The 22,769-nt window shown below is 33.6% G+C and overlaps 1 protein-coding gene across 5 annotated transcripts in view; it reads right to left on the bottom strand.

Moving 5' to 3' along the window:
* The window catches only part of Cnksr2 (connector enhancer of kinase suppressor of Ras 2), a 220,159-nt gene that overhangs the window by 75,911 nt on the left and 121,479 nt on the right, over window positions 1-22,769 (bottom strand). For all 5 annotated transcript variants that reach the window (XM_070040726.1, XM_070040728.1, XM_070040725.1 and 2 more), the window contains 2 exons: window positions 19,014-19,147; window positions 13,049-13,260 (listed from right to left, as the gene is read on the bottom strand). In XM_070040726.1, coding sequence (XP_069896827.1) covers window positions 13,049-13,260; window positions 19,014-19,147 — 346 coding nt within the window. The remainder of the gene's footprint in view (window positions 1-13,048; window positions 13,261-19,013; window positions 19,148-22,769) is intronic.

A 22,769-nucleotide genomic window follows, 5' to 3' on the forward strand; every position in this document is an offset into this window, starting at 1 on the left:
GCCTACAAAGTTTTTCTTTATGGTTTTAAAAATAAAATCCATCTCAGCATGGACATTGAAACTGAAGCAGTTAAGAAAAAAATCTTCTGAAAAGTGAAAAATCCAGTATGGAGTGAGTTGTTTTATTTGCTATACATTTCATGCATTTTACAAAACTATTTTGATATTTTTAGAAGAGTTGACATGTTGTTTAGTGACAAGTAGACATACACAAAAACAAGAAGAAATATACTTCAAACACAAAATGTGAAATGCATAATTGCATTCATTGTGCTTTGGTCATCTCTGAGATGCTAATGGAGTTAAATCATTGAAGCATGTAATTAAGCTCCTGATTAGTAATCTGGTTGTATAATTAACCATAGGAATAATTTTGCATAAAACATTTAATAAGAATTCTTCACAAGTTGAATTCTTAATAGAATTATACTGTATGTTATTAATAAAAATGGAAAGAAAATAACTGAATTAGAAAAAAGCTGAGATTAAAAATCCTCGATTAAAATTTACTTTTGAAAGCCTTTGCCTTAACTAGTTATAAAAACTATAGATTTAGTAATGCAAATACAAGTATTTTTAAAAGTCAAGTACACTTTTAGTTTCAATATAAATAGGCTGCTTGTAAGTGATGCTTTAAAATTTTTTACCATTCTAGAATATTGAAATGGAGTTAATAAAAATAATTAAAACAACATACATTCATATATTTTATATCAGCAGCAGTCCATGGAAGATTAAAAATTAGACCACATTTTATATTATTTCTAGTTCCAACTACACAAGTATCTTGGAAATGTATTTGCTACTGCATGTATAGAGCAGCACTTAATTTTACAGGATATCAAAGTTCAAATGAAAAAGTACTATATGGTTGGTGCTATGGTATTACTGGTAAAAAACAAACAAAAATCACAACAGGATAGGTGCTGGTGGCTGATGCCTATAATTCAAGCTACTCAGAAAGCTGAGATCTAGAGGAACATGATTAGAGGCCCATCTGGACAGAAAAGTCTATGAGACATCATCTCCAAAATAACCAGCAAGAAGTATAACTAGAGGCATGGGTCAAGTGGTAGAGCACCAGCCTAATAAGCCTGAGCTCTGAGTTCAAACTCCAGTATCACCAAGACCCCCCAAAATACTATAAGTATTACAGTAAGTAAAATATGCATATTGTTAGTACATGCATTTTTGTACTCATGTGACTAATATTTAACAAAGCAATGCAAATTGATAATTAAAAATATTTATACATTTGGCCCATCTTATGTAATTGTACATAAATTAACAACAATCTGTCTTTACATAATGAGGATTAGACCTCCTCTAAAAGCTTTGGCTGACTGCTTCACTTAAGGGCAATTTTTTTCCTATTATAAGGATAAGACATTTGCTATTTGATGACTTTCTGTGACACTTTATCATAAGCCTAGTGATGCCTATAGTCTAAGCATGGCTTTGATATTTGGTTTCATATCTGTTACACTTCTGAAGTATTCTAACTGGCACCTCCACAGAAGCAGTAATTGTGCTTTGTATATTTTATTATATCATAATAAACATAATGAAGGTGAGATATATAATTTCTTTGAATTTTATTTATTTGTTTATTGACAGTCCCTGAGCCTCTTTGTACTCAAGGTTAGTGCCCTACTACTTGAGCCACATGCCACTTCTGGCTTTTTCTGTGTTGTTTACGGGAGATTAGTGTCTCATAGACGTTTCTGCCCAGGCTAGCTTTGAACTGTGATCCTCAGATCTCAGTTTCCCGAGTAGCTAGGATTACAGGTATGAGCCACTGGCACCTGGTGTTTGATTTTATTCTAAAGTTGATGGCAAGTAACTTTTAATTCTGAAGCACAATTAGGTATAATTAAACACAAATAGCATATCAAACATAATTTTAAGAATTTAGACAATGATAGTGTACTCTCTACAATGATATATTCAAATTATTATTTTTAAGTATGTGTGGTATTTTAATGTAAAATTTCTATATAGAACTGCTTGAAAAAAGTTTCTTTTTGCCAGTCCTGGGGCTTGAACTCAGGGCCTGGACACTGTCCCTGAGCTTCTTTTTGCTCAAGGCTAGCACTCCTACCACTTAAGAGATAGTGCTACTTCTGGCTTTTTCTGTTTATGTGGTACTGAGGAATTGAACTCGGGGCTTCATGCATGAAAGGCAAGCACTCCATCACTGAGCCACATTCTCAGCCCTTGAAAAATTTTAAGCTTAGATAATAAAACATGTCTTGTGACATGACAAATGCTACCATTCCTTCCTTATGACAGGGTTTACTGTTGATTCTTTGGGTCCTTAGGCACTTTCCTGATGAGTTTGGTATCAACAATGCTTATTAGACTGTATTTTTATTGTATCTTTGTATGTATAGGAATTTTTGCCAGGAACCAGGACTTTATCTTTCTTATGGCTTTTCTCTGGGAAAGATTAAGCATTCATAAGTTTTTTTTTTAATTGTATTTTATTTTATTTGAGAACATACTGTACAGAGGGGCTACAATTACATGGGCAGGATAATGCATACATTTCTTACCAAGCATTGCAGCCTCCTCCTTTGTTTACCCTTCACTTCCCTTCCCCGCCTCCCCCCTCCCCCCACCCAATTTTACATTCTTAAGTTTTTTGTGAGATGCTTGAATGAAAAGATGCTCCGATATTGGGGAGATTACACATTTAAGTTGTTCACTGCAGTCTATTCTCTGTTCTATTCAAGGGCATGCCTTTAAACAACCCTCTTCATCCTACAAACTGATACATCTCACTTTCTTATTTCTCTGCTCCCCCTTAACAGAAAAAACTGTTTTCTCTATAAAATTTTTTTTCTCTGTAAAATCTTTTACAGAGAAAATTTCTTTATATCAGCTTCCACCTCATTTCCACTTCTACTTCTCATATCTCAAACGCTTCCTCTGCCCTTTACCAAATCTGCCACCCTCAAGGTCATTACAGCATCCATGTTGTTTAATCCAGTAGTATTTTGAACCCATTGCTTTTCTAATTTATCTGTGGCATTTGGCATTAAGGATTAATTTTTTCTTCTAGAAACATTTCTGTACACAGGACTCTATCCTCTGGTTTTCCTCTCTTCTCTTAAATTTGCATGTGTTTTTCAGAGCTAAGCAATGATGTAAGTTCCTTGGGTTTCCCTGTATTTCTGTACATTTCCTCTTGATATTTTTCATAGTATACTAATTATGGTCAAATAAGTATTTGCGAAATTAGTTGCTAAAATCTTGTCTCCCTTATAGAATGTAAATTTCAAGATAAAAGAAACATCTCTGCTGTTTATTGTATTCTCTCTGAACTTAGAACCCTGTCATAAACAAAAGAACTGCTCAATATTCATTAACCACTTGTCAAGAAAGTAAGCAGGGGATTTCATATGCTGGACCTTAGTTTTATACATTCACAGATTTCCCTCCCTCCCTCCCTCCCTTTCTTTTTCCCTTTTCCTTTTCCTTCATTTACATTTAAAGCAATATCTGACCTATTCTTTTCATTTTCTAATAAAATAAGCCTTATAGGACTGTTTGATAGTCAATTGAGAATCAGTAGTATTGTTTCTTGATTACCTTCATAAAAATATTTATGTTACCCTGATGTCTGTTGAAATACCACTCAATTGTTGCCTTTTTCAGTTGCATCAATTTATTCTTCTCTAGTTTCCCCTCTTCTCCTCCCTCCTTTTCTCTGTCCACAAACATGCTAAAATTATTGTTTCAGAATAATAAACAGTACCCGAGAAGCAACATTCTTAGAGTTCACAAAGGATTTTTCATGTCAAAGATTCTCTATATATCTGTCATACCATTTAATTCTCACAAAAAACTTTCTCTAGAGTCTGAGAAAATGTATATACATAAACTCATCTGTTCTAAATATTTTAGACAATACTTTGATGAAAATGAATGCAGTAAAGAATAGTTAAGCTATAACCTTGGTCATATACCCACCAAAATCCCACATACCAGACAGAAAAATTACTTTCAGATGGTTGACTGCATTTCTAGAAAAATATCCTGAGGCTATTTAAGGTAGAGAAGCACACATTTTAAGAGGAGCAAAACTGAATTAAATGGAAAGTCATTAAATTTTAAAGGATAATGGTAACATAACTGGACCAATAAAAAATAAAAACGGACACTTCTAAAATACATTTTCCTCTTGCTATACTCAGCATTAATACAGACTTGGACAGGAAAGGTGACAAGCATGCAAATATTAGGTGGCCAAAAGCATATGGTTCCTAAGTCCCTTAACTTAAACAATTGACTTTTTCCCAACAATCTTGAAAAATCTGACTAACATATGGAAGGCAATATCATTCCCACGAAAAGTGAGAGAGACTATGATTAAAATGTTCATATATGTTAGTTGTTTGGAACTTAAAAAGCCAAGAAATTTTTATTTGACATTTGAGTCTTTAACAAAGCTATAGATGCTTATTTCAGTAGTTCCCAAAATATATTCTACCAAACATTAGTTCCATTAGAAAATTAATAAGTATTATGTGACAAAAAGATGTGATGTACAGATATATTTGGAAAGAATGTTATTCCAAATTTAACAAGACTTTTTTTTGTCAGTCATGGGGCTTAAACTCTGGGCTTGGGCGCTATCCCTCAGCTCTTTAGCTCAAGGCCAGCACTCTACTGCTTGAGCCACAGTACCACTTCTGGTTTTCTAGTGGTTTTTATTGGAGATAAGAGTCTCATAGACTTTCCTGCCCGGGCTGGCTTTGAACTGTGATACTCAGTTCTCAGCCTCCTGAGTAGTTAGGATTATAGGCGTGAGCCACTGGCGTCCAGCTTAACAAGACTTTTAAAGCTGCTAATGTGCATTTATTAATCTCCAAGAGCAGGACACAAATGCAGTGTCCCAAATCTTATTTAACCATATAACCTTTCATTTACAGACCCTCTTTCAGAGCTAGTGATCTGAAAGAACACACTTAAGAAAACGTGGGAATACATTGAAAGCTAACAGTAACAGCTCTACTTAAAATTTACCTAGTTTTCCTTTATTGCACTTTATTTCCATAGGGAAAATGCCTTCTGATTTCAACAAGAAAAATGTATCACTTCCTGCTCCAGGGGATATCATGACTATGTTTTCTATTATAGGGAAAGATGGGTAGTCTCAGATGCTCACAACCTTATACTACTTTTGCCCAGGGAATATGCTGAGTAGATAAATATATGCTTCCAAAGTGATTTCAGATTCTCTGAATTAAAAAAAATGATAAGGCAATCTCTTTGTTATATAATGTCTCTGGTTTTGATATTCTGGTATCTGCTGTGTATTCAATTTATCTGTCTGTTGATTCGTAAGTCAACAGCAGACTGTCAACATTTCAGGCTAGAACATTCCTTATTGTGGGTCCTGTCCTAGGAATTGGCAGGATACATAGCAGCATTCTTATCCTTTACCCACTGGATACCAGCAGCACCCTGCCAGAATTGTGAGGCCAAAAATGCCTCCAGAAATTGCAAAATGTCCTTTGAAGGTCAAAACTGACCCTACATAAAAAGTATTAAATTAGTGTCTATTCTTGGTCTTCTCATTCTATCTATAAGAGGAGCACTAGTTCATCTCATTTATATCTTTTGTTTGATTAATTCATTTGAAGATTAAAAAATCTTTGTTAGCTGTATCAGATTTGTTATTTGATAATTTTTCCATTTTATTTATAAAGTCTCTATTTCTATTTTATTGGCAGCATGGGGAATATAAGCTCAGGGCTTTACACTTGCCAAGTAGGTGCTCAAACCTCTGAGCCATGTCCAGCCCCAAACTTTCTTTTAATTTCTTGGTCAGCACAGGGGCTTGAAATAAAGGTCCTGAATTGTCACTCAGCTTAGGCACTTTCTATGAGGCAAGAGCTGTGTTACGTAATTGATGTATGGTATCTCATTTAATCCTTATGAAAACCCCACAAGTACTACCGTTAATCCATTTCCACAGAAATAGAAACAATAGCATCAGGAAGCTGAATCTCAGTTATGCTAAGTGTCAAACAGCTATTAAAGACCAAGCCCTGACACCAAATGCAGGTCTATCAACTCACACTTTCCTATTTTTATCAGTAGAATTATACACATTAAGATAGAAATGTTTTACACAGGTGATTACTCTAATTTTTTACATTGAAAACATTTCTATTTCTATTACATTTCTATTTCTTTGTCAAAATACTACTAAACGGCCCGGCGCTGGTGGCTCACGCCTGTAATCCTAGCTACTCAGGAGGCTGAGATCTGAGGATCGCGGTTCAAAGCAAGCCCGGGCAGGAGAGCCCGTGAGACTCCTATCTCCAATAAACAACCAGAAAACCGGAAGTGGCGCTGTAGCTCATGTGGTAGAGCGCTAGCCTTGAGCTGAAAAGCTGAGGGACAGCGCCCAGGCCCAGAGTTCAAGCCCCACGGCCGACAAAAAAAAAAAAAAAATACTACTAAACGGTTTTTCTAGTATGTGGTGTTTTATAATCCTCATCTTGATGCTCAAAATAATTAACATCCAGTCTTTATGAAATGTATTAAATAAATTCAAAGGAATAAGAAATCTAAGTGAATAAGAATTCCTATAAGTATAATGCACATCTCCTAATTTCTATGGATAGTTCATTTTTAGGAATGGAACATTTTCATTCATTTCCAAAATTGCTAATGTATGATAACAAAACTTTTATTTGATGAGGAAGATTATTTATAGTCAAACAATTGCAGGAAAGACAGTGGACATATACTCAGAAATAAAAGAAGTGTGGATGCATTATATATATATTTAATCCTTTAAAATGTTTGAAATAATGCTATTAATTAAAATTTTACTGCTCTAAAGATAAAGAAAAAGGCAATGCTGAAATATTATTAGAGACCCTAGAATCTACAGATAACTATCCCTACTTCACATTGATAAAATTCAGTTTATTATGTCATTGCCCATAGGTCCTTCATCATGCTCCTCTAGGTCATTCAAATTGGTTGCTTGCTATTCAAAGATGTTACTTGGTTTTCCCTTGCTCCAGGACTCAAGTTGAAAATGTTCCAGCATAATGCTACAGATATTAATTGTGCTCAATGCATAGTGCATGAAATGGCATGAAAACTGTTTTTTCTTTTTTCTTTTTGTTCTGAGATTAGAACTCAAACTCAGTACCTGACACTTTTGCTCATTGGCTGGTGTTCTACCAAATGAGCCATGATTCCAACTCTGAGGAACATTTTTAACATAATAACCTTGCATTCACTTATGGTTTTTGTGGTTGTTGAGGCACTGGATTTTCAATACATCAGAAAATGTCTGGATTCCTGCCTTAAATCAATACAGTCCTGTGCTATTATTGTAAAAATATTTTTCTCCTCTTCTTTTTTATTTTTGATTGGTCGTGGGGCTCAAACTCCACCTGGGTACTGTCCCTCAGCTCTTCAACTCAAGGCTAACACTCTACCCTTGAGCCACAGCACCATTTCTGGTTTTCTGGTGGGTAATTGAAGACTAGAGTTTCATGGACGTCAGTGCCCTGGCTGGCTTTGAACTGGGATCCTCAGCTCTCAGCCTCCTGAGTAACTAGGATCACAGGCATGAACCACCTGTGTGCCCAGCTTTCCTCTTATTCTTTTAAAGTATGAACATACATAGCCACAGAGGACTCAGTTGTGTCTTTTAGTAGCTCCTATGCATAAAAATGTGCTACAGTGGAAGGGCATGATACAAGGGCAAGGAGTCCATCAACAGTGAAAAGGTAAAGATGATGAAAAACATTATTATTCTGAGAAGTTGCCGAGCAACTGGTATCATTACACTGAATCTGTGCCTTTGAAACCTAAGAAGATGACACCAAATACTGATTTGATAGCAATTCCCCTCCTTCTAGTTTTCACATTAAACTTTCTATGTGGTATTGATAATAATGAAAGTAAATTCTTAATATACTTGGTAGTAAGGCAACTTACACTGCACTGTCATTAAATTCTCACTAAAACACTATAAAGGAGTTATCATATTCATTCAACAAATGAAAAAAAAGACCTAAAGAAGCAACTTGTAAAAGTAGCATACTTATGATGGAGCAGTTAGATGACAAGGCAGTATTAACGAATATGGCTGGTGGCAGTGAATAATACTAATCACTCATCTAGGTTGTTTCCCAAATGTTATGTGTGTCCAGAAATTATTCCCCTTCCTCCTCCCCCTCCCCCTCCTCCCCCTCCTCCCCCTCCCCCTCCTCCCCCTCCCCCTCCTCCCCCTCCCCCTCCTCCTCCTCCTCCTCCTCCTCCTCCTCCTCCTCCTCCTCCTCCTCCTCCTCCTCCTCCTCCTCCTCCTCCTCCTCCTCCTCCTCCTCCTCTATTTCCAAGTACTAGGGCTTGAACTCAGGGCCTTGGCACTGTCTCAGCTTTTTTCATTCAAGGTTGGTGTTCTTGAGCCCAAACTCCACTTCTAGCTTTCTATTGGTTAATTGGAAATAAGAATTTCTCCGACTTTTCTGACTGGACTGGCTTCAAACTGAGATCTTCAGATCTCAGCCTTCTAAGATTACAGGCTTGAGCCACTGGTGCCTGACCAGAGATTATTTTTGTTTAAGAAAATGAAACAAATTTTATGCTGTTCAATTTTTTTTGGATATTTGGTTACTGAGCCTTTATTTTTTAATTTAATTGCTAAGGTGATGTACAGAGGGGTTACAGTTACATAAGGTAATGAGTACATTTCTTGTCAACATTGTGTTGTCTGATTTTTAAATGATATAACACATTGTTTCTCATCTTATCCTTCATTTTACACTCTTCCCCTGAATTCTATCAATGCTATCCTCATTTGTCATTCAAGTAAGTTCCTAGTAAATGTATTTTATATTGTCATGAGTCATCAACCAATGAGGTTTGGTGACAAATTTCTCTTAAATTAACATTTATCTTCTTCAACATAAATACAGAAAATTCTAGAATATAAAAAGAATGGACATACTGCTTATGTAATAATAAATGGACAATCTATACTGGTGGAATAAATTAAATTTTGGTATTAGCTCATGAAACAACATGGGCCAAGATAACAAAGATGACAGTTCCCTGAAGGTATAGCAGAGCAAAAAAGGTGAGAATACCTACAATATTACAAATTAACTGCCAATAGAATAGTATAGATGAGAAATTATGCCAAAACCCATTACTTTATGAAAGAAGAGCATATGTTCGGAGGACAATACAAAGTAACTTTTTATACATAATTATTACCCAAGAGCTGTAAGGAAATAAGATATATAGCAAAAAATAACTACATTTTTTAGATCCAGAGAATGGGTGTAAATGGCTGTGGTCAACAAGTGAGTGGGGGAGATAGAAAAGGCGAGTTAAAAAAAACACCCCAAAAATACCTTGCCTTCTGTTAGCTCCCATTGGTTAATTTTGAACTAATCAGTAAGGACCCTTTTCTCTCCCAAAGTATAAGTACCACAATAAAAGTGATTAATTTAAAATTGCAAAGGAAAGTACACAGACTTCCCATTAAATCCATTCTTTCAATAGAAACATAGTCTTTACTACTTTAACTTTCATCAACTTTATCTCAAAATATTGCAGATGTACTAGATTAGGTATTTGTGACTGAGTTACCTTCTGGAACATGCATGGACAAGTAAGAGTCCAGATAGGGACCAATCAAAGAAAGAGAACTATAGGCCCATTTCTTTAATGAACATCAGTGCAAAACTTCTCAATAAAATTCTGGTCAACCAACCTCAACATCTAACCAAAACATTCATACACTATGATTAAATGGGATTCATTCCAGGGATGCAAAGCTGGTTCAATATATGCAAGTCAATTAGCGTAATTCAACACATCAATAGGAGCAGGGACAAGAACCACATGATCATCTCAATAGATGTAGAAACAGTATTTGACAAGATCTTACACCCCTTTATGATGAAAGTTCTGGAGAAACTAGGAATCTATGGAATATTCCTCAATATAATAAATGCTGTATATGACAAACCTACAGCTAGCATTATACTTAATGGTGAAAAGTTAAAAACCATTTCCTCTAAAATCAGGAATGAGACAAGGATGTCTGCTCTCTCCACTCCTCTTCAATATTGTATTGGAATTCCTAGCCAGAGCAATAAGGTAAGAGACAAACATAAAAGGGATCTAAACAGGGAAAGAAGAAGTAAAAGTCTCCCTCTTTGCAGATGACATGCTTCTGGATTTAAAGAACTCCATAGATCTTCTCCCAAGTTACTTGTACTCATCTAAAACTTTGACAAAGTAGCAGGGTATAAAATTAACCCATAAAAATCAGTAGTGTTTCTATATACCAACAATAGCCTCAAAAATATTTAGGAATTAACTTATCCAAAGAAGTGAAGGACCTTTATGATGAAAACTTTAAAAACCTAATAAAGGAAATTAAAGCAGATTTAAGGAAGTAGAAAAACCTTCCATGCTCCTGGATAAGGAGGATTAACATCGTGAAAATGTCAATACTGCTCAAAGCTATCTACAAATTTAATGCAATATCCATTAATATCATAACAACATTCTTTAATGAAATAGAAGAAGCAATAAAAAAATTCATGTGGAATAATAGAAGACCCTAAATAGCAAAAACAATCCTTAGCAGTAAAAAGTTCTGGAGGAATATCATAATCAAACTTCAAACCCTATTATAAAACCGTATTTATAAAATACACTGGCACATAAACAGGCCTGAGGACCAATGGAATAGAATTAAAGATCCAGACATGATCCCACACACATATGGCCACCTAATCTTTGATAAGGGAGCCAAAATTATCAGATGGAAGAAAGACAGCCTCTTCAACAAATGGTGCTGACAGAGTTGGCTACACACATGTAGAAAACTGAAGTGAGATCCTTATATATTACCCTGTGCCAGAATCAACTCCAAATGGATCAAAAACCTTGAGGAACAGCAAAGACCCTGAAAATATTACAGAAAGGGATAGGGGATATGTTAGGGCTTCTTGGCACAGGATGAAGCTTTCTAAATAAAGATCCAGAAACACAACAAATCAAAGAAAGGCTGACAAATGGGATTGCATGAAACTGCAGTTTCTGCATGGCAAAGGACATAGCTAGCAAGATCAATAAGGAGAAGATCTTCACTCACTATACTATAGACAAGAGCCTCATATAAAAAATGTACCTAGAGCTCAAAAAATTAAACCCCACAACAACAAATCTTCAAAGAAAAATCCATCCCATTTAGTGGGCTAAAGAATTAAAAAGATACTTTTCTGGAGAGGAAATAAGAATAACCAATAGATACCTGAAGAAATGGTCAACGTCTCTGGCCAGAAAAGAAATGCAAATCAAAACCACATTGAGATTCCACCTCACTCCAGTTAGAATGGCCATTATCAAGAAAACAAATAATAAGATAATGGAGGGGATGTGGCCAAAAGGGAAAACTACTACACTGGTGAGAATATAAACTGGGTCAACAACTTGAGAAAGCAGTATGGAAGTTCTTCAAAAGACTAAACATACAACTACTCTATATCTAGCAATCCCACTCCTGGACATTTACTCAAAGGAACACAAACAAAGCCACAAAAGCTACCAGCACAACTATGCTCATTGCAAAATTATTTACCATAGCTAAGATATGGAACCAACCCAGATGCCCTCAGTAGATGAATGGATCAATAAAATGTAGTATACATACACAAGGGAAGTCTATGCTTCCATCAGAAAGAATGGCATCACCCCATTCGTAAGGAAATGGAAAGACTTGGAAAAAAACTTATTAAGTGAAGTAAGCCAGACCCAAAGAAACATAGGATCCATGTTTTCCCTCATTTGTAATGACTTGTATATGTCTAGGATAGTCCTAGCAGAGGATAACAAGAGCCCAATAGCTATAGGAACATATAAAATGATGCTAATTGAAATGAACTCCAAGATATGGAAACAATAGGTTCTTTGTTGTTGTTGTTCTTAATGTATTTTTGTGAAGTTCTTTCTTTTTTCTTTCATTTTTTTTCTTCTTTTTTCTTTTCCTTTGGTTTATCCCTTGTTGTCACTGTTTTTGGTTTTGGTACCTTGTGTCTTGTATATACTATATATATATATATATATATATATATATATATATATATATATATATATATATATATATATATATATATTACATACACACACATACCATATATGTGTGGTTTGGGAAGGGGAATCACAAAATGGTGAGATAAAGGACAAAGGGTGAACCAGTGTAACAGTGATATTCATAAGACACTATGTTGGAAATGAACTTTACAACTTGGGTGAGGGATTGGGTAGAAAGGAAAATGGGAGAAAAACGAGAGGGGGTAATAATGTTTGACAAGAAATGTACTCAATGTTTGATGAGAAATGTACTAATTGCCTTACTTATGTAAATGTAACCCCTCTGTACAACACAGTTACAATAAAATTAAAATTGAAAAAAGTTTAAAAAAGGAAGAATCAAAGATAAAAAAGAATCCTGAATACATAGAAACTGTAGGTTCATCTATGTCAGAAACACTGTATGTTCATTCTAGTTAAAATCTACCTTTATTTAAGTGGCAGATTAATTTTGTGCCTCTTAAGAGAATACAATAACTGAGATGAGATTGTCCCCAGAAAAGCCCATCTAAAGATTTTTAAAGATTAAGGATACAATTACATTTTGAATAAGTTATGTTACCAGTAAATATTCATTAAAAATAATAAAACCCTTGACTTATTTTAAATTGGTAACATCTAGCATACAAAAATACATGCAGTGCTAAGAAGATTTTCATACACTATTCTGAGCTAAGGTGCTACGCATTCTTGCTTATCTTTGTAAATTCGGGAATAATTTTAATGTCTTGTCTCATTTTGATGATATTTCACTTAGGAGTACATAATGACCACTGATTAATTATAAATACTAAAACACAATCAAGTATTTTCACAACCTAAAAGCTTATGGAAAGGAAATTGAACTTCACATGACAGACATATATTTTAATACAAACATGAGATGATCTCTTACCATAAGTTGGGGTGCTTTCTCGTCTTCCTTGACTACTTGATCTTCCTTTCTCATATTCATAGCAATACAGGACAGTGTCTTCTTCAACAATGTTAAACCTCTTTCGATATTCCTGATCCAGAAATGAATTTGGTGATTCCGATCCCTTATGCACTGGCTTGCCCACCATATGTCCTCTGAGGTCTTCACAAGGAAGATTTCCTTTTTCATCCCTAAAGAAAAGTTAAAGTAAAAGAAGAAAATGTAGGAAAGTGTTAGTTAGGTTAAATGGCAGCAGGTTGTAAATAGAAGTATTCTTCCCACACATGCTCTTTCCAAACTTTATGAGAAGTACAGGATAATTTAAAATTGTTTCTGTTTTTCCAAAAACAAGGGCTCAAGAAGTTAAACAACTTGTCTCAATGTCACATGGTTAAAAAGCAGGAGTAGTGATGGGCTACAAGTCTTCTAATTAATGATCTATTCAAATTTTTACAACATCATATTAGAGAAAGTATTTTAGCACATGACTTACCTCTAGCATTTGAGGTACTAGATATAATACTAATAATTTTAGTTTAGCTACATGGCTTTCTTCTCCCAGTTTCCCCAATTGATCCTTGGTACAATTTGCATTGCTAGAAAACAAAATATATATATACGATCTATCTCTTACATAAGGGGGCTAATTTGTTCTTAGGGAACAAATTAGCACTATATGAACTAATATTGTAATAATTTTGAGACATATATTATTAACTTAAAATAATCTTAACAAAGAGAATTAGTTTCATTATTCAAACTCCATTTCACCTAAAAGTAACAAGATACATTCATGGAACTCATTCTAAATGAATGTATCAGTATTTTAAAAAAAACACCATTTTTTTGTGTAGAAAAGGTGGAGAAATCTTATAAAATATGGAATTTTACAATGGGGCTTAGGGCAATAGCAAGTTGATTTTAGGATTCTAAGTAGGAAAGTCTCTAATAATTTATGGGATTCCCCATATTTCATTTAGGATTGGTAACATTAAACTTGTATACCTTATTAAATATTGTGCTAATTACTTATGAAGTTTTTTTTTATTTTTAAAATTTATTGTTACTATAGAGGTGATGTACAGAGGGATTTCCTTTTTTTTTTGTCTGCATGGGGCCTGAACTATGGGCCTGGGCGCTGTCCCCCAGCTCTTAAGCTCAAGACTAGTACACTATCACTTGAGCCACAGTGCTGCTTCCGGCTTTTTCTGCTTATGTGGTGTTGAGGAATTGAACCCAGGGCCTCGTGCATGCAAGGCAAGCACTCTACCACTGAGCCACCTTCCCAGCCCCTATGAAGTTTTTTGTAGCAAAGTTTGTCTTCTAGAACATGACTATGAATGTAAAATTAAAGGTTTCTTCTCCTTATACATTATTAGTTATCTTCCTACTTCTTAACTGTTTCTAGTTATCCTCAACAGTGCCATGAATCAGTGCTATCAAACTAGAAAAAAATAATTATATGTTAAGTGCAAAGAGTAAAATCTCAAATTAACAAAATAAACTGAATGATATTTTAATTGTCCCATTACAGCTTATGAGCTATAAAAGTAGCGTTGAAACCAAAATGAGTCTCATTCCAACAAAAATAAGTATTTGTCTGTGAACAAATGCTTAGATGTACAAATGTATGCTATATTTCTAGTATTTTATGTGGAATGTAATAAATAATATTCTCAAGACTGATTGAATCAGCAAGTTGTCTTATCAATTTAACAAATCACAGCATGAGGCTGCCATTTATATTGTCATTTACTTGTTATTTTCTAAAATAAAAGTATGACATATAATCAGAATTTAACTGCACATTCATTTCTGAGGCAATATGAAGAGAATAAATTCAAAATTCAGACAGAATTTTTATTTTCATTTAGCTGAAAGCCTTTCCTGAACAAATTGCCTGGTACTTTTTGTTACTGTTAGTCCTCTATCAAAAAGAAATTGACACTGCAATTAGCTTGGAAAAGGCACTAACGAATTCATGGCACTAGAGAGTAAGGTTATGCATATCTGTAAATGGGCAGACTTCTCTATGAGGGTCATGACATGAATGCTAATGCAGCTGAGATCAGAGTGTGATTCAGACCTATTAATTCACCATGTATTTATATGGACATGCCTGGTGGCAGAAAATTGCAAGGGCTAGCTAGTATTTTCTACTCCACAATGTGTAAAGCAGCAACAGGGCAGATTTATAAGACATATCCATATAGAATCCACTTGAATAATGCTAATTTAAGAAAAATACAAAGCAAAGCTAAACATAAGAATGTGTGTATATGCTATGTATATGAGTGTGTGTGTGTATATATATATATATATATATGCATATATATGTATATATATGTATATACTGGTGTAATGATTGCCTGAAGAACTCAATATACTGTAGAAACTTTACAGCTTTTAATTTCTAATACATGAATAACAAATCTACATCTTTGCTTTGGAAAGGATTTGAGGACACAAATGAAAAGAGCCTTGCTTTAGTGGATTTTCTTTGCTTCTCGTGCACATAATGAAGTTAAGAGAAATTAGTAATTAAACTTGATAATTATTCAAAGATTGATAACCATTTCATTTGCAATTTAGAAAGGGAAACTGGGTTAAGTATAAAATGGATTATATCTAAAATGTATTTATGTATGATAAATAATTATAATACATACAATAGAATTCTATCCTAATTTCACATATTTCACATATACGAATGCTTTCTCTTTTTAGTGAACAAAAAACACTTTTACAGGTTTTTTGATAAATGTTTTCTAAGAATTCAATCATATGAAAAATTCTATTCAACTTGACAACTAGTACTACCTTTGTAAGATGTGAAAACTTTATTATTTACAATTTAAACTAAAATATAATTTATATGTGTTCACATTCCAAAATATTGCTGTCCTGTACAACAAACTTTATAATGTGGGGGAAAATGTTCAGCGGAGTTAACTTTAGTCAACCACATTTATCCTTAAAATGAAAGAAAAGAAAAAAATTGCCAAGCCTGTATCTATATAGATGAAGACAACCATAAAAAGCTTTATAACTTCAACCAAAATAAAAAAGGTAGATAATTTTTGTAGTTTGTGCTTCAAAAGGGCTCTGATGTCTGCTGTAACAAGGGTATATTATTGCACAACTAATAATTTGACTAAAATGTGTTTAGAATATTCTATTTAAATATGTACTGATCAACTAAAAGTCAATTAAAGTGAGGTAGTAAACATGATTTATGAATTTTATTGGTTGCTATGGAGCTTTCAAATAATACTGACAAAAAGGATCATCACATTGACATCTTCACTTCTCAAAATCTCTACTATTTTAACATAGTATGTTTAAACGTTTCATTGACTTAAATATGTTGCTTTAATAATACCCTTTAAAATATATAGTTTTAGATCACTTGCCTAGCAACTGCCACACTCTGGGTTAAACCCCCCAGTATCAAAAAAAAAAAAAAGAAAAGACAAAAATTAGTTAATAATATCTTAAACCACACTGAGAGGATAATCTTCTATCCCTTTACAGTGTATTTTAAGTACTTTTTGGGCAGAATACACATTTTATATAACATTTTCATCTCTATCTAAGAGAAAAGTAATGAATGTTTAAAATACTAGAAATTTGATAAAAATAATACATCTAAGTAGAAAGCAAGAAATTCGATAAAAATGATACATATAAGTAGAAAGTAAGACCTCTCAAAGAATTATTTGCACTGAAAAACATTTTTAGTTACAATGAAATCAAACTATAGAAGAATCACTTCCTATTTGGAGCATACAGAATTAGATTGCTTCTCACGAATGAATATTCAAAACACTGATAGTCTCTTTTTAGGTTTGGTGGTACTGGGTTTTGAATTCAGTTTTGTACTTGCTAGGCAGTGGGATCTGCTACTTCAACCATACTCCAAGACGCCCACTTCTTCACTTTTAGAATCTTTGTAGATAAGGTCTCATGTTTTTACATGGGGCTGGTCTTAGATCTCTAATCCTCCTGCCTATGCTTCCTCCTCCTACATAGCTAGGAATCATGGGTGTGAACAACATGACTGGCTGACACTGTTTTAAGCTATTTACAGCAACTTGTTTTTACTAAGGTATTAGATGAATTTATATATCTGATTGTAAACTGAATATAAAGTTATAAATTATACATTAGAAAGATTTGTGAAATGCCAGCTTAGGAATTTACATTTTCTAATAACCCATGTTTCCAGATGTATTTCTCAAAATGGTGAGCTAAGATGTATATAAAAATGATTTATTAATATAGATTTATTAGTAAACAACAAAGCAGTATTTACAGATATGTATATTTACATGTAGCATTTAGATACAATGTCTGTATCATCCTATATAATAGAATAAATATTTCTGAAATAGTATACTTACTGAAATACAAAATAACAAAAATTGCCTGGTGCTGGTGGCTTATGCCTGTAATCCTAGCTACTGAGGAGGCTGAGATCTGAGGACCTCAGTTAGAAGCCAGCCAGGGCAGGAAAGTCCATGAGACTCTTATTTCCAATTAACCACTAAAAAGCCAGAAGTGGAGTTGTGGCTCAAATGGTAGAGTACTAGCCTTGTGTACAAAAGCTCATGGACAGTGCTCAGGCAGAGTTCAAGCCCCAGGTGTGGCACCAAAATAAAAAAAAGACTAATAGAAATTAAATACAAGGAATTAAATTTTTTGTATACTAAAGAAATTTAATATTAAGTATAGATTGGAAATAAGAGGGGTTAAATAACTGTTTTTGAATGCATGTAGAACTAATTTAAAAACCAAATAAAATTCTTTGATTGGTATTAATTACATACCATTATAGGTGGTCCCTTTCTATAAATTTTGTATTCACAGGGCTGTACTTCACAATATTTTTGGACAGAATATATTATAGTAAAAAGATATGTATTCTTTCATTCTTGTTATGAATTTCTAGTAAGAGTCTGGAAATTAAAAGGAGGTATATCCACAAGAAATCTAGAAAATAAAATTTAAAGGTAATTTATTCTCTTGTAAATTTTATTTTCTGAAACAATATTAATGAACTAATGAAGTAAAAGCTGTAGATATGGATGGATGTTTTGTGTGCGTGTGTGAGAGCTCTCCCTGCTCTTTATTTTCCTCCTCATCTACAATCAAAGTATAAAATATCTAACATCTAACTTTTTTTTTTTTTTTTGGTCCGGTTGTGGGGCCTGGGCTCTGGGCCTGAGCACTGTCCCTCAGCTCTTCAGCTCATGGCTAGCACTCTACCACTGGAGCCACAGCGCCACTTCCGGCTTTTTTCTTTTTGCTTATGTGGTGCTGAGGAATCAAACCCAGGGCCTCAGGCATGCAAGGCAAGCGCTCTACCACTGAGCCAACTTCCCAGCCCCACATCTAACTTTTTTTTAAGTGGTTGTGGGGCTTGAACTCAGGGCTTGGGAACTGTCCCTGAGCTTTTTCAATCAAAGTTAGTGCTCAGCCACTTTAAACCACAGCACCACTTTCAGTTTTCTGGTGGGTAATTGGAGATAAGAGTCTTATGGACTTTCCTGCCCAGGCTGGCTTTGAACTGAGATACACAGATCTCAGCCTCCCGAGTAGCTAGGATTACAGGCCGTGAGTCACTGGCAGCCCAGGAAATTTAATATTTTTATCCTTTAAAAAAATGTGTGAAATGCTTCAAACTAACCTGAGACTTCCTGGCATTTCTTATCCAAATATCCTTATTTATTACTTACTAAAATAATAGTTACTTAATATCAGTTTCGTGTTGTAGGTAATAATGATTATTTAACATAATTTGTTATTGCTATCAGTACTATTGTTAACTAAAGTATACTCATTTTCCAGGATGTGTTCATTTTCCTAAGAAAATATTCAAGGCACTTGCTATGCTACTCTTTAGCAATAAGATGCACAGAACAACAGGAAGTTAGTTTTATACCTTGGAATATATGGCTCTGCAGGAGGTGGGGGAATGTAGAGGTCCTGAAGGGCAGAACTGTCTCTTTTGGTGGGTGTGCTGATGGTGCTGGAAGGCGTAGCAACGCTGCTTGTGGGACTTCTAGGTATAAGAGGCTGGTTAAAATGAAAAAGAAAATACATACGCACACAAACAACACACAACGACAACAACAATGACACATAGTTATCATTTCAAACTTATCTATTCCTGCAAAGTTTTTCAACTTGGCTGAAAATGAAGAGATATGTTACTTCGCACATGGATATTCTTTTGAATCCTCAAACTCAAATCATTTATATTCGGAGTCTTCACTTAGTTCCCAACTCACCTTCTTTTCTGTGGTCTAACCACCTAAAAAGCTATTTATAAGGTTAAAAAAATACCATAGAATGCTTTATAATGGAAATTCTTATCTCAAAGGAACTTATTTAAATTAAATTTGTTAGAATCCCACTTTTGAAAGATAAAGCTACTTCAGATCTTTTTCCCCAAAAGGCAAAGCACACTCTTAGGTTAGCAGAATGCACAAATTTGCAGAAAAGGTAACAAAAATTGAGTATGAAGCACCAATACAAGAGGATGTTTTCTTAGAAAATGGACTTATTTTCTGTCAATATGAACATATTTATCTCCTGAAGGCCACTTTATAGTATATCTTCAAAAGTATGGTGATTAATGTCACACAATCATTTTACCTTTAGAAGGCACACATATATCATTTTAAATATTTTTAATTTCATTTCTAGAGATATGTTTATGCTTATATGTAAGTACCAACTAGGAGGTTGCTTTTTAAAGATACTATACATATATAGCTCTCTCTTTCTCTCTCTCTCTCTCTCTCTCTCTCTCTCTCTCTCTCTCTCTACATATATATATAATTAAATGGTACATTAGGATGCAGAAACTTAAGAGCACTCCCAATTTCAAGCTTCACAGTCTGAAAATAATCATGGTTTGAGAAATTATTCTAAAGTGAAACTAAAATTGACAAATTTTTATGTTTATCTTACAGATGTTTCTGAATAACTATGCATACAATTAACATATCAAAATAAGAATTAGTGCAATTTCAAACACAAAATTAATGATCACAAGATGAATTGTATTTTCACATGATGAGATGCTGCCATTAGCCAAGTATGGAAACACTTTCAGCATATCTAAGTAGGCTTTAGCATGAACTTCTGGACATTCAAATAAATGCATATTACAACTATTTTATATTGTGACAGTATTTAGTACAGGTAAACAATCTTTTTTTAAAGGTCATGCATAAATACAGTGGTAAGTACAATGTACGTCTTTGGGGCAGGCTACATCAGTTAAAACTATTCATAATTTTGATCTTCCTTGTTACACAGCTAATCTTAATAGCTTGAAATGAGGCACCTGCAAAATGACTGTTAAGTTTTAATCTACGTGAAATAGAAGTTAAAAAAAAACAAGGAAAAATGAATTAGAATGTATTTGGAGGCTTTACATATTCCATCTTTTATCATGTGTAAAAACTGCCAGAAGCTTTACATGATAATTTAAGAATTTTAAAATACTGTGCAAGTATGAGGTACAGATTTCTATGTTTAACAATACCTTATTTTTGGAATACTATCTAGTTTAATGATCCTTGTTTTTTGGAAACAAAATCCTTGGTCATGGAAAGTCCTGAGTCACTTTTACTGATTAATGCCATGGAGCCTGAGAAAATAAATATATCTTTCTAAGGATGTATTTAGTACAGCTATACTAAACATTGGAATAAGAAATTTAGTTATTTTATATACTCTGCGATGTGACTATTTATAGTTGTTTTCTTCTTTCAAGATATCGTGTCTCTAAATAGAAATAACATTAAACAGTAAGTCTGACAAAAATTTCACTAGAAATGTAGTAAAGTTCATTATGCAGGATATCAATTTCTAGTACTTATAAAATCATACACTGAGAGAAAATGAATTCCAGTTTGCTTTTCTAATGTTCTAATATTTCTCTTTCTTTAATATATTGCAATACTACAAGTGAACTTAAAGTTCTCAAATCATAAGCTTTTAAGTTAAATTTTTGTTGGATTTCTTCCTTTTTAGGGTCTCGTTTGGAGACCTCTCTTTTACTGTTATCATTGATAGAGCTAGAGATTACATTGCTTGTTTAGAACCTATCTTTACCACCTCAACTAAAAGAAAAAAAAAGGAAGGAAAAAGGAGTAGTCATCAGTGCAGCTAACTAGGTACTAAGTGTAAGGTAAAGACTCAGAATATTTTATTTTGCCTGGATGATTACCTTGACTGACTGCTTAGTACATCTTTTTATTTCCTCTTCTCAGGAATTTCCTCATTAGCCCTGTCAACTCCCCTTAAGTTGCTTTTGTTATTTATCTACATTTCAGTTTTCAGCAAGGAGCTGGCATTGATGTCATCAGTTAAAATAAGTAGCAACAAAATACATAGAGGAGGAAGATTTAAAAGTGAAGACATACCAGTTTTGATTATATCATACTGGTTCAATTGAAATACTTGAAAGAAACAAGTTGCTCTTATAGAGCAAAAAGAAAATAATCTTTGACTGATAAGTAATGAAATGTATTTCAACTGGTTTATCATATGGTTATCATCTGGCTTATCAATATATTTCACAGCAAGTAAAGTTCATGGCAAATAAATATCCAATACATCCAGTAATATTCTCTGTCTCCTTACTGTGGTACTATTGTCAGGCTAGTCAAAGTTAGAAAGTAAATATTCTTCTTGAGTATTACTTCTAAAATATCCAACTTTGACATTAAGCAATGAAAAAATGTACTAAAGTAGACGTTTCCTGAGAAAATAAAAATACTTAACTCAAAAGGAGGTCTCTGTGAAAATTTAAAATTCTAATAGCTTATCTGTTTTGAAAGTTGGACAAGAACTGAAATAATGTAAAACTCAAATAATTAAGAATGGAAAGAGGCATTGAAGAACTTCAGAAAGACAGGTCAAAGTAAAGTAGATCAGGCATAAATGACGAAATTAGCTGAAGCCAGTGAGAAAATCTTAATTGTAACAAGGAACATTAAAAACACAACCAGCACCATAACCATTTGTGGGAAAATACACGAAAAAGAATAAACAATGAGGGAAGAGGTGACACTGTTGAAAAAGAAATGTACTCAATGCCTAACTTATGTAAATGTAACCCCTCTGTACATAACCTTTACAATAAAAATTTTTAAATAATAAATTAAGTAGCCTTTAATTAAAAAATAAACAGCATTCAATTCAAATTTTCATAGGCATTTTTCTTAGATTAAAAAAATGAGAGTATATTACAAAAAGATAGCATTGCTTATCTCAACAAGTTACTTTTAATCATTTGTTCATAACGTTGTATAAGAAAATCAATTACCATTATACTATAAAGAATTTTCAATTTAAGAAAAAGCAAGAATAAACAGTAGTAATAATTTCTTTTACCATTTAACACTCTTGTCTCTTGCACTGGTAAAATTTTTATGGGAAGAAAATTATGAACTATCAGTGTTTATGGGTAAAATAAAGGATTTTACTTTTAGACTGCATCTTATTAGTCAAGAAACATGAAGCTTTGGTATAACTGGATGTTCCGCTCTGATATGCAACCACATTCAATGTAGATCATTCTAAATCTCACCCAAGGGGGTTTATTTCCTGAAAGGAACTTGTCATAACATTTAGTTTTCATTTCTAAATATTCCTTTTGACATAAAGTTCTCCTTCACAT

Source organism: Dipodomys merriami, unplaced genomic scaffold, assembly GCF_024711535.1.
Source record: "Dipodomys merriami isolate MVZ:Mamm:240054 unplaced genomic scaffold, mDipMer1.0.p SCAF_3, whole genome shotgun sequence".
In the NCBI taxonomy this organism is placed as follows: Eukaryota; Metazoa; Chordata; class Mammalia; order Rodentia; family Heteromyidae; genus Dipodomys; species Dipodomys merriami.